The sequence below is a fragment of the Beta vulgaris genome, chromosome 7 (assembly GCF_026745355.1).
Source record: "Beta vulgaris subsp. vulgaris cultivar EL10 chromosome 7, EL10.2, whole genome shotgun sequence".
Classification (NCBI taxonomy): Eukaryota; Viridiplantae; Streptophyta; class Magnoliopsida; order Caryophyllales; family Amaranthaceae; genus Beta; species Beta vulgaris.
In genome coordinates this window covers 3185596-3198913 of record NC_079208.1, presented here as the reverse complement: position 1 = coordinate 3198913, position 13318 = coordinate 3185596, and the positions used below count along the sequence as shown (strand labels likewise).

At 35.1% G+C, this 13318-nt stretch overlaps 1 protein-coding gene across 1 annotated transcript; it reads left to right on the top strand.

Moving 5' to 3' along the window:
• The first annotated feature begins 3961 nt into the window (after positions 1–3961).
• On the top strand, positions 3962–12825 carry LOC104898291 (mRNA-decapping enzyme-like protein). The gene is made up of 8 exons (XM_010685345.4): positions 3962–4334; positions 4436–4476; positions 4582–4631; positions 6772–6916; positions 7705–7758; positions 9547–9682; positions 10521–10985; positions 12273–12825. Exons 1-8 carry the CDS (start codon positions 4176–4178, stop codon positions 12327–12329), a joined length of 1107 nt encoding a protein of 368 aa, XP_010683647.2. The 5' UTR covers positions 3962–4175; the 3' UTR covers positions 12330–12825.
• Positions 12826–13318: the final 493 nt, after the last annotated feature.

The window sequence follows — 13318 nt, the reverse complement described above, 5'->3', positions numbered from 1 at the left end:
CGCAGCCCTTTATGTTTTTTCCCCTAGTGCACAAAGCTAATACATCAAGAGGGTATACATCATACACACACATGCATCGGTCATCAACCAAAAAAACTCATCTTAAATATTTTTTTTTAACATTTATGACTAGTTATTTGATTATCGAGTTAACATTCCTAATTTCAAATTATCTTTGCCTTTCTTATAAGGACGAAAAGGTTCATATTAATCAATCAAAGATGGTTGTCAATTTAATAATGTTGGTTGCTTGATAGAGCACCTAAATGACTCACAAAACTTCTCAATAATATCATTCATGGTTGGAACTTGCTCTTATAGTCACTTGGATTAATTAAATAAAAAGTTTATGCTCATGGCTTTAAATATGAATGATATTTGTTAACCATTTGCATTTTTATTTGTATATAATGAGCCATAAATAGAATATGTCGTAATCAAGATCCCTATTTTGGTGTTTAATACTATCTATTTAATGTCACTAAATCCCTGATAATTTCACCATTTTTATAATGAAAATTGAGAACTTACTTATAGATAAAATCAGCTTTAAGGCGTTCCTCTCATCAAATTAAAAAACTAATAATTAGCTCCATGTAAAAGAAAACTATAACTTGTTAAATCAAATTTATTCAATTTTTATCAAAAAAAAAATAAGTTATATTATCACTAGTGGAAAAAACCCCGCCTGATGCGGTTAAAACTAAGCCTTTCTGATGCAGTTTTGGTCCGCATCAGGTGGGTTCGCAGCAACGTACAAACATTTTATGATGCAGATTAAAACCGCATCAGAAAATAATTTACTGATTAAAATTGCATCACTAAATCTACATACTGATGCGGCTTTACATAAGAACCGCAACAATATGTGGAAATTGATGGTAAAAGAAAAGTTGCAGACCTGCAGCGGCAGGTCTGCAGCTTTAACATTCCTCTCAATTGAGTATTATATATATACTCAACTCATCTGGGCGCAAGATTATTACCAAACATATTACCAAACATATAAATAAGAATCTGGGCGTAACATTAGTACCAAACATATAAACAAGAATATTATATATATACAGAAACGAAAATTAAGAAACGAAAATATACAGAAACATAAATTCATGATTAATATACCAACAATAAAAAAATATACATTATTACCAAATATTATATACCAACAATAAAAATATACGGAAACGAAAATTATACAAACATATAAATAAGAATTTATATATATAAACTAAACATAAATTCATGATTAATATAAATAAAAAAAATTACACAAATACACAAAAATAAGAATTTAACATATATACAGAAAATTACAAACCTAAAAAATGAGACTATACGAAAATTAAGAACTAAATTCCAAAATAAACGACAATAATTATCCAGTCACTAAGAACTACTCCCTTCGTTTCCTAAAGATCTTCCTTGTTACTGTTCCTACGGATACCAAGGAGGATCCACTTGTGTGGGGTGTGGGGTGGGTAAAGTAGGAGAGAGAAATGGGTTAAGATAAATAAACAGATAAAAAGGGGTTAAAGTAGGAGAGAGAAAGGGAGTAAAATTGAATTAATAATGTAATGGTGGACCATATGATAGGGACATGAGAGGGTAAAAAGGGAAAAATAAATTCCAAATAAGGAATAAAATAAAAGAGGGAAGATCTTTTGGAAACGCATTTAAACGGAAAGAGGGAAGATCTTTAGGAAACGGAGGGAGTATACCAAAATAAACGACAAAAAGTAAGAACTACTATACCAAAATAAACGACAAAAATTAGATCTAAAAACTAATTACACGAAAATTGCAATATACGAATTATACGAAAATTGCAATATACGAAACGAAACAAAAATTAGATCTAAAATTACAATATATACGAAAATTAGAAAACGAAGGAAATAATTATACGAAAACGAAGGAAATTAAGAGTTCGAACAAAAAAATCAAAGGAAAATGGAAGCCGAAACGAAAATGGAAGTCCAAAAAAAACGAAATAAAAACTTAAACCCAAAACCAGATCTAAAAACAAAATTCCAAAATAAACGAAAAAAAAAACACCTAAAACTAGATCAAAAACTCAAACGAACCAATTTCTTGTGTATATATCTTCGATTCTTCGTTCTTCGTTTCGCTCTTCATTTCGTTCTTCATTTTCGCTCTTCTTTTTCGATCTTTTCGATATTCTTTTTAAATCTTTTTTGATATTCTTTTTCGCTCGACGAGAGAGGTGAGTGAGAATTTGGGCTTGAGTGGGAGAGAGGAGGAAGTTAGGGTTTGAGGAGAGTGGGAGGGGTAGAGAGGATGGAGTTAGGGTTTGAGGAGAGAGGGGGTCACGCGTGAGGAGAGAGGAGGGATTTAGGGTTAGGAGGGTTAGAAATGAGGTAAGGTTGGGCTGAATATGGGATTTGGCCTGTTTATGTTTAATGGGCCGCGCATGAATATGGATTTGGGCCGCGCAGATTTTCTGATGCGGTCAACAAACGACATCTGATTTTGAAAAACCGCAGCGTTTTTTTTTTAATCTGATGTCGTTTTTTGAGGACCGCATCAGATTTTTTTTGCCAACTTTCCCTCCCATTTTTGGTTGCTTTTCGGATGCGGTTTAATTTTACAAAAACTGCATGTGTTACTAAATGACATATAAGATTTTTCCATTAGTGTATCTATTGAAAAAATTATTTTAAATAAGTCAACCTTTGGACAATCTTTTCATTTCAAGTCAAACTTTTGATTATTTCTGATTGAGTTAAGCTTGTGGGGCTATTCTCTTCTAATGAGTCAAGAACTTACAACCTAAACAACGAATTTTATTTTATATATTATACATTTTAATTTATTTTTTTTGCTTCTTATTTTCTTTTTTAATTCTCACCCACATCTTTCTCTTTTTTTAACTGAAAAACTGTAATTTTTATTAATCACTCACCCATCATTTCCATCCTCCCTCCTCCATCATCATCTCCACCCCTCCTCCATCACCATCATCAGGCCATGCACAACCTTCATCATCATAAGACCACAAGTGCTGCCACTTTCCTTCCCTCCTACTGCCGCCAAGGCTACCACTACTCCTTCAATCGCTCTCTCGTAGGCAACTGTCTCTTTTAGGGTTTCCATCTTTCTCTTGGGTTAATTGCGGGTGGGTTAAGGACCACAACTAGAGGGTGGATGCTACACAAAATGGAACTTCGATGGACTTGACGTTGAATCGACATGAGCTGCAGTGGCTATGGCGGGGTAACATGGCACAAAGAAAAGGGGAGCCGGAGGTGCAGCGAGAGAGAAGAGAGTGCAAATAGCATAAAGTTGTGCTCGCAGGTGTTCGGGGGTGTGGTGGCGTACAAGAAAAACCAATGGCGACAACTTGAGGAAAGAGATGACCTAGAGGAGGAGGAAAGAGAGCGATGAGGGAAGGATAGTATTTTTTAAATATTTATACAAATATCAGAATTTAAATTAAAGATATAAAAGTACACAAAAAAAAAATAAAAAATAAACCGATTTTGTAACACGCATCACATGTAACCTACTAAACTGGTCACAAACATGTTAAACTCAATAGAAAAAACAACAATAATCCAAAGTTTGACTTATTTTGAGATGACCGTGAAAATTTTGGCTTATTTAAAATATTTTTTTTTTTCGAAATTTAAAATAATTTTTTCTTATCTATTCTTTTAGTAGTAATTATTCTGTTCATTTATAAGAATCAAACCTATATTACCTTATAAAAATACAATCAAATAAATTACTTTTGTCCCCTCAAAAAAAATAAAATTACTTTTGTATAAAAATCTTTTTTATTTTGTAAAATTCAGTCTTTATATCCATATTAAATTTGTAAAAATAATCTCAAATAGGTGAAAACAAGATAAAAAATTAAGATGATAAAATAAAAAATAAAGCTAACTTTCACTCATCAAAAGTGAAATTTTTTCAACAAATTTAAATAATTATGTTTTCCACAAGATCGAAAACACACAAACACACACGACTGATACAAAAAGAATGCAGAAATTGTATAGCAAGAGAAAGCTCATTGGAAACAAACAACTGCCATCATCTTTCTGCCATTCCTCCCTAGATCTTCACTCTCTCTCTTTCTCTTTCTCTTTCTCTCTCCTCTATTTCCCCTAAATTTTTAGGGTTTGTTTCTTTATCGAATTCGAACAACGATGCCTCAAAGTGTTAAACTTATGCCAAATTTAGATCAACAAAGCACAAAACTTCTCAATCTCACTGTTCTTCAACGATTTGATCCTTGCATTCAAGATATTCTTCTCACTGCTGCTCATGTCGCCTTGTACGAGTTCAGCATGGGTCAAAATCAATGGGTTCGTCATCTTTTTATCTTCAAATTTTTTTTCTTTTCTTCAGATTTTTTCGATTTTCGTGTTTTTTTTTTTCAACAGTTTTATTATTTCTTTATTTTCAGAGTCGCAAGGATGTTCAGGGATCACTCTTTGTTGTTAAGAGGTATATGATTATGTGATTTTTCTTCGATTGAAATTCGCAATTAGATTTAATGTGTACTAATTGCTGTTTAACAAATCGAATTTTTTTGATTATTCAATATTGCAGGAATAAAGATCCTTGGCATCAGTTCATTGTGATGAATCAAAGAAATACAGGTTAGATTTCTTCATTGAATTTTAATAGTTTGTAAGTGTAGGTCTGCTATGGTGGATCGACTTCCTTATTGTTTGTATACTTTGTATTGCTAAAATTTTTTAGTCATAAGTAAAGTTGATGTGAATTTGTATTGATATCTTTTATCAGGAGTGTGGTGATATGTATTGTAAAGAAGAGTGGAACGATTATAACTCGATAAGTTACATGTCACAAAAAATACTAGAGCTCGTTTGGTTTTGTTTTTGTAATGAGTGAGAAGAACAATATGGAAAGAACTGAGAACAAGTAGAGTTGATTGAATGAATACTGTCTATGTGGTCTCAAGAAAGTACCGCCAGGAAAAGAAAAGTTAGTCAGAACTCAGAAGAAGCGGACCCTCGCAATGCAAAGTGGCTGCATTGTCGGAGAAAATAGCTGGAGCTGAGTTGCTAGATGTTGGAGACTGTAGGGACTAATTTGTATTACATTTAAAATGAAACCCCCCACTATCTTGACCTCTGATTTTGTTGATTTGGTAATCAATTTATAGTCTTTGTATGCAGACCGTAGATTGTATAAAAGGCTTTAATGGTGGTGACTTCCAAGGGGTCAAACTGTTTGCCATGCTCCAGAAAAAAATGTTAAAACTCTTTCATGCCAGTTGAGAGTTATTAAAGTTCCCTTTTTTGGGGTGGGGGTGGGGGTGAGGGTGAGGAGGGTGATGGGTGAGGGGTTAAGCTTAAGGAATGGTGGGTTGGTTTATGGTTATGTGTTGTCTAATACCATTGTGTTTTTCTGAGGATATGGCTGGGCACTTCTTTATAATTTTTCTTGGAAACAAAGTGATCAAAAGCAAATATGACCTTTGATATTAAGGACGCAAATTTAGGGGATTTTACTTGGACTTATTAGAGATATCTCACATGCGTGCATCAAGTGCTCAGGTGTTTTCCTACTATTGTTTTCAAGGTTCACACATATGTATACGTAGCCATGTTAAGTATTAGAAATTTGTCTGATTCAGGCACATATGTTTTATAGATATCTCATCTTTTCTTTCCTTTTTCATAGACTTAAATAATTTTCTTAGAGGATAGGATGTACTTATTTTTTGTATGGGTGTATGACTTCCTTTCCAATTGCTTTAGGGACTGTAATCTTTATTTGCCTCCAAGTCGAGCTGTTGCTGAATCCCCCCTCCCCTTCTAGTGTGGACACTTTACAAACATTAGTCAGAGCTTGAACTTCATGAAATGTTTTGATGTAAGGATATGCATGAGCTGTGAATCTTAGTTGATCTCTGAATTTGTATATTTCCTCTGATGAGCCATAATAGGGAGCTGAAGTTCTCAAAAACATGCTGTTTATATCCATGACATTTTCCCTCTAATTCATTCCCCTTGTTCAACTTTATTGGGAAGACCATAGAGCCTGAACATGGACTGTTATTATCCGAATCATTAATGGGGATGACAAGCATACTAGGTGAGGTAATTTGTTGTTTCGACTTTTTTTTTGGGGTGGGGGTGGGGGTTAGTCAGCATGGGGAACTGATGAGTGTCTCTTTTTGTTCCTTTTTTTGCCCTTAAAATATATGGCTTTTTTTTTTTGAAGTGTGCAATAATTTTCATGTTGCTGACCTGCTGCTCCAGCTTTATCTTGGAATTTGGTGGTTAAGAGGCTTAGACATTCACCTTTATATGCTAATCTAGTGCAAGCATATAGTAGAAACTTTTAAGAAATAAAGCACTCTTTGAAGCAATGGCTTGAAGCAATGTTTTCAATTGAGCTTATTGATGTTAAAATCTTGCATAGCACATCTTTGACTAATATAATAAACAACATGTTTTGCACCTCCCTGGACATTACAAGTGGTGACAACTTCATAAAAGTTCCCTTTGCACCTCCCTCGACACGTCTTTTTTATATCCTTTTTGTTATGAACTAGCAATGTAAAGTAAATAAGTGTTTTACTAGTTCTGGTAAGGTAAACTTAGAAAAGAACTTAACAGGTTCATATGAGCATTGTATGATCTCCTGTTGAATCTCTCGCTGTTGAGGTTGTGTTTCTATGCGTGTAAGCATCTTTAGACATGACCTTTTATGTATCAGAGTTTCTAATATATATTTACTTAAGGTTCATGATCTGTTTTCTCGCAGAAAATCTTGTGGAGAATCTCTCTGGGAATTTCGAATTTGACGTTCAAGTTCCTTATCTGCTATACAAAAATGTTGACCAAGAAGTTAATGGCATATGGTTTTATAATACACCTGAATGCGAGGTGGTTGCTGATCTCTTTAACAGGTGCAGTAACAAAGTGTTAAAAACTTAATATAGAGCATATATTTTCATCATTTCTGTCTCATTTGCTCTTGGTATGTCAGTTTTATATCCCTGCATTGGTTTCACTGGCAGTAATGCCTTCCTTTCCTTTTTCATATGGTTTAGTCTGTGTGCATACTCTACTGCACAATCCTTCCATTTGTTTACTTGCTCCTCTCCTTTTTCGAATATGAAATTTTAAAATCTTTTGACCACACTCTCATACTAATGTATAATAAAGAATGTTACCATGTGAGATCTTGCTAGATTTGTTTCCATGTGTATTTTTAGTATGTAAAAGTTATAGTCACTCTGTTCTAAATTAACTCCAATATTTGCCTTTTCATGTTCGTTAAGACACAACTTCAACAATTAATATCTCTAATTACACAAGAGTATAAATTGTGAAAGGATATCATGAAAATTTACATTGAAACAAATCTAACAACATCTGACATGATAACTTTTTTTCCTCATATATTAATATAAGATACGATATTATTTGATGAACTTTGACCATAAAATTTTTTTTGCTATTAATATGGGACAGGGAGTAGGTTTTTTTTTTTCCTATTGTTTTTGTAATATGTACTTAAAGATAATAATGGTCAAATATTTGTATTTGAGACTATGAAGAAGCACATGGTAGATTGAGGGAGCATATTACTTGTATTCTCACATTGTTCAATGTCAACTAGGTGTTTGTAACGCAGTTTATATAACTTATTTTTGAATTACTTCTATATTCCTGATTGTGTGTCTTGCTGCAGGATAATTGACTCTTATACAAGAAGTTCTTCAGAGTCAGTAGTATCTAACAAAAGGTAAGACTGGACTACATGTATTCTTTAAAATCACTGATTAATATAGGATATGAAGAAATAACTAGGCCTTTACAAAGAGTAACTTGAAGAAGATACAAGTTAAGATAACACCTTCAACCTTTTTGAATCACTTTTGTGCTTTTCCAACTTCAGCATCTGATCTAGTTGTGAAGTGAGTAATTTTTTGAAAAAAGATGCTTCTGCTAAATTATAAATATAAAATGGTATTGCATTTACCTTTTTTTTTTTTTTTAATATTGAGTTCTTTTAACTGAACTCTATTATGTTTTAATTCAATTTGAAGGGACAAATATTTAGATCCTGTTTTATGTTACCCGGGCTTGATAATTTTTATGTGATAATTTTTATGTCGTCTCCGTATTGTCACGGCATAGTCTTGGGTAGGAAATCTGTGTCAGACCCTTCATTTTGCACTTAGAAAAAAAAATATGGAAAAGTTGTAAATTAGGACCAGATCAGCGCCCTAAACCCTTAGACATAATCTTCTGTCCATATTTCTAGGACCAATTGCAAGGATAACTAGTAATTAACAGAAGGGCGTAACTTTGGGAAATAAAGATGTTAATTACTTGGGCTTTTTACTCAGTGGGGAAGGGTAGCTGTTGTCATGGACAGTGCTCTGGCCACTGTCTTCTTCAGCGATTGCTCTCATGGCTGCTGCTATCTTGTTTCTTTCTTTGTTTTACTATCCTCTCTCTAAATGTGATACTGCAGACTACAGTTGTGTCGTAATATGGTGATTTACTTCTTTTCTCTATCCTATGTCACGTGGCAACATCATCCTTTTTTGTTGCTTTGCTTATTTTATAATTCCCCTGTTTCTTTTTAAGTGACTACCTTTCCTTATTTGGAAATGTCACAATAAGTGACTGATTTCTCTAAACAGCAAAAAAGTGGTCCCAACCATGGTGTCAAAACAAGGCCGCATCGTATCGTATCGTCCGTGTCGTAAAGGTTTTCAAATTTACCGAACCGATATTACCGGCATCGTAAAGGTGTAAAAAACCCGCATTTTAGGCGGGTTATAGGAATATTTCATGGTTTGAGTCGATTTAAGCGGTACGACAACCACATCATCCCTATTCCCGCATCACCGTGACCGTAACCGAAACCGTATTTTCGAACTACGGTCCCAACTTCCATTGTTTAATTGTTTCACCTACTTATTTCATTTAATACTCAAATTTGATTGTTTAAAAATGGATCCCAACTTTCTCTCTCTACCCTTGATGGTTTTCCCCCACTTTCTCAATCACTTCAAAAGAAACGGAGGAGATAGTTTAATAGGGTGAATTTCAGTCTTTGGGCTTTAGAACCCCAATAGCTATACAGGGCTAGCATTTTAAAGAAGGGGCAGTTTGGGCTAATTTGTGAATATATGAATACCTAATATACATTTATGTACGGGAAACATTTCGAATGAAAATATAAGAAACACTTACCTTTTGTATGACCCCCCTTATTTTTTCCGGTTGTGTAAATCACAACTTGTGATATATACGTATGTATATGCCATGTCCCATACTTGTGTCAAAATCTTGGATCGAGTTCTTGTGTCCCAAATTCTTGGATTTGAAGTACTGGCTCGGATACACACTCGTATCTAGTTCTCCAGTCTAGGTAAGATAGGTTCTATTATTTAAGTACGAGCTTTGTCGATGGACCTTATGAAGATTTTCGTGGTGCATATATATTGCAAAAATAAACAAAGCATCATTTTTGAATTTCAAAAGAATAACTCTTCATTGTTGGCTTCTTATTGTGCAGTGAGTTCAAGGAACGTGAACCCGTCTCGTCTGTGGCAGTGATGGAAAGGCCATTGGAGCCAATACATGAATCGTCATCAGCTTCCGTTAATGGATCTGGTGTTACTGAGATCAGTTCTATCTCAAACTTTTTCAATGTGCGTACTCTGAAAACTTGAGCAATTTTCTTAAGAATTAGTGGTCACCTCAGTTTAATTTATGCCGTTTACATGGATTCCTTTTATTAGAATGGTCAATGCCTTTAACATATGGAAATGTGCTGGATCCATAATCATGAAAAAAAAATCAGCTTATAGTATACTAGCATGAGTTGTGGAACCTGCCTTGTCTCTAGTATATAAGATCTTGATGTGCGACTTTGAATCCATCATGGTTTGTTATGCATGACTTTTTTAATTGAAGTTGGGTGATTGTTTTTTTGACCTTGTCTCTTTCCCGGGCTTGTATAATACATACATTCATTACACGTCTTGTGCATGACATTATAGGTCTGATATATAGGCCATGGCATATCTCAGATGCCAGCATAGATTAACTGACGTCTGTTTGTTTTTTGTTAGTTGTGTTGTGTAGTAATCAATCCTCTATGTTTCATCAATTTTTCCATCTTTGAAGAGGAGATGTTTTAATGTTGCGAAGGGTGATTTTGTAGCATTATCCTCCCGTGTGGAGACTGCCACTTGTTTTATCTGCTATGAGGGGCTTTTGCATGGTAGACGATTGTTTGGTTGCATGAATTTCTGCATGGTCCTGTATATACTGCGAACTTGACCATAAATGATTGGGCACTATTGCATACCTGTCCAAGACTTAGAGCTGTATCTGCCACTGGCTTTTCTTGCATAATCAATGACTTCAGGATGCATGAATCACTCTGCTATTCCGTGAATTATGTAGTATGTATTGGATGTTTAATTGTCAAGCAAAGAAGGAAATTTATCTGACTAGTTTGATGTGGGTTCTGTATGATTTTAGACGGCGACCAATATTTCTAATTCAGGACAGCCAGTGCAAGCATATCATCCTTTCGGTGAGCAATTGGCACCGATAGGCAGTTCCAGTCTGATACCTGCTCCTTCTGGTCTTCGTCAACCTTCTGTGGCCGCATCAGCTCCTCCTGTTCATTTAATTCATCATCATGAAGTTCCTGATTCAACTTACAGAAGCAATCAGATAGCAAATCTCGTCACACCTGCTATCTTTCACAATCCCCATTCTTCTTCACCTGCAGTTTCACATCCACCTGTTTCGTCGTCCATGCCACCCAGTGCACTGCAGCCTTCATTGAATCTCCAACGCCCATACGGTGCCCCATTCCTCCAACCTTACCCTCCGCCTGCACCATCGCCGTTTCTTACACCACAGAGTGCTGCTGCACCAACACCCGGACCAGTTATTGACAGAGGCAAAGTTCGTGAAGCTCTTCTAACACTTGTCCAGGTAATTCCCCCCCCCCCCCCCCCCCCCCGGGCCATATTTATATGCTGTTTTACTGCAGTGAGCCTACTGCTTGGTGTGCTTCATAACTTATCAAATATAAAGTAAAATTCGGAAGTTTCAGAACCTATGCACTAAAATCAGGGAAACTGTTGGTAGGACATTGTGCAATTTTGCAATTTCGTGTGCTGGAGAGTTAAAATGGTACCAAGGTAGAGACAAATTGGTATCAAAGTTGGTACCAACTTAACTATCCAACATGTGAAATAACTAAATTATAAAGACTCCAACAATGAGAAGCTTATTAAAGCTCCTAAAAACATGCAAAGAGCACAAGGAATGAAGTTCAATTACTTCTATTATGGGAATAGGTTTCGTGTAAATCATGTGTGTAACGGACTTAAGGTTGATATATTTTTTTATTGGGGGGGGGGGGGGTTGGGAAGGGGGGGGGGGATAAGGCTGAGTACAAGCATCTGCTAGTTCATTTTACTGCCTCTTTTTCAACTATTTTGTGCACATTTAGATGAACAGGATTGACTTTGGCACCTTCATTATATATGCCTTCTAATTTTAGGACCTTATCACATGGATTATTGTTCATGTGCACATTTAGATGAACAGGATTGACTTTGGCACCTTCATTATATATGCCTTCTAATTTTAGGACCTTGTCACATGGATTATTGTTCAGATATTGGGAGATTCCTTTTCTTCTACAGTAGATTGGAAAGTTCTATATTCTTTTTGTTGATGCTTATATAATAGCCTCTATTGCAAATTCTATGGTCCTTGTGATCATGAAACATGATGGCTTTAGACCCACTAAATTGTGTGATTGAGTGCTGTGCTAGACTGAATCTGAAATTTGAAGGACTCACAATTCTTGGTGAAATTTGATGTGTTTATTTGCTGGGCAGTTTGACATATGTAGCGAATACTGCTTATGAGGGATCCAAATTCATAGGATCTGCGATCTGCATGATGATTCTGTGTACCTCATCGAGTTCTTGGTTGATATCATATACACCATTAAATCGTTTTATAGTATGTGTATGATATGCCTTTTTTGGTTGTATATAATCATACATCATTAAATCATTGTTTATAGTATGTGCATGATTACCTGAACAAAAAGATGTGCATGAACTTGAGTGCTTTTTTTCTTGGTTTCCTGAGAATGTTTACGATAGTATAGGCTGCTTGTTTTTTTTCTCACTTCTTACGGGAAAAGAATCTCCATATCCGGTGCTGTTCAAAGACTCAAGATCACTTTTTATTTTTTTTCAGGACAATCAATTCATCGATATGGTCTGCAAAGCATTACAACAGGTGCACCAAGTGTAAGCATATTGTAGAAGAGTTGGGTGTTCTAAGGATGCATGTACAGGCTTGTGTATACACCATTCCCATTTTGGGTGCATAGTTGCTAAAATATGAAGCTAAAACCTACAAGGGCTATCAGCTTTTTGCTGCATTCAAGGGGCTGAATTTGGCATCTGATCTTCTGTGGGAGTTTCCGGCCTGAATTGCCAACTTCAGAGAGAGCGATTCAAATCTGGTCGGTATGCTAATAGTTTGTGGCTGTTGGAGTAGATTGTCAATATTATTCTAGCCCCGTCTATATTAGTTTCGTTATGGGATTAGTGCTATCATGGGTTTGTGGGTTGTATAATCTGTTTTCCATTCCATTTTGTGAACTCTTGAGTCTTGACGAATATACAGATAGCCGAATCTAGTCTATACAGGAGTACAGGACAATGGAATAGTATTTCTGTAACCAGACAGTTGAAAAGTTTCATATTATTTGCAAATTAAGAAAAAAAATTGTTTCAAGCTCTAACTGATTGTTGGCATAAGTAATGGAAAACTTGTATCTTTATCGGGTTCCCGTCAAGAGTGTGCTAGAAATTTATGTTTTTGGATCATAGGAATAGTAACGGCATATGTGGAAACGAGTCGAAAGCTCTATTTGATACAGGTTGGATCAAGCAAAGAGGGAGAGAATTTGTGATGAGGCGAGGGCAACTGACTAATTGCACCTCTTGTTTGCTACGAATTGTTTGCCAAATTGATCATCTCTTTATATCTTTCAACAAACAAAAGGCACTTTTGACAATAGCTTTTTAGTAGTGCCCAAAATAGTGCATGGAATTGTAAAAGTTACAATATTGCAATGTTTATGAAACAGAAATGAATGTTACTATATCTATCTACAACAAATGTTAAAATAGATGGAGAATTTGTGAAGAAGAAAGGTTGTAAATTGTGAAAGATGATTGAACTTTGTTTAAAAGAAAATAGTCATCTTGCATTGCTTATGAAAATAAATTCTC

Coding starts and splice junctions, on each gene's coding strand:
- LOC104898291 (XM_010685345.4), top strand. CDS start 4,176: ATGCCTCAAAGTGTTAAACTTATGCCAAATTTAGATCAACAAAGCACA. Junction 4,477..4,581: donor TCACTCTTTGTTGTTAAGAG/GTATATGATTAT, acceptor TCAATATTGCAG/GAATAAAGATCCTTGGCATC. Junction 7,759..9,546: donor TCAGTAGTATCTAACAAAAG/GTAAGACTGGAC, acceptor CTTATTGTGCAG/TGAGTTCAAGGAACGTGAAC.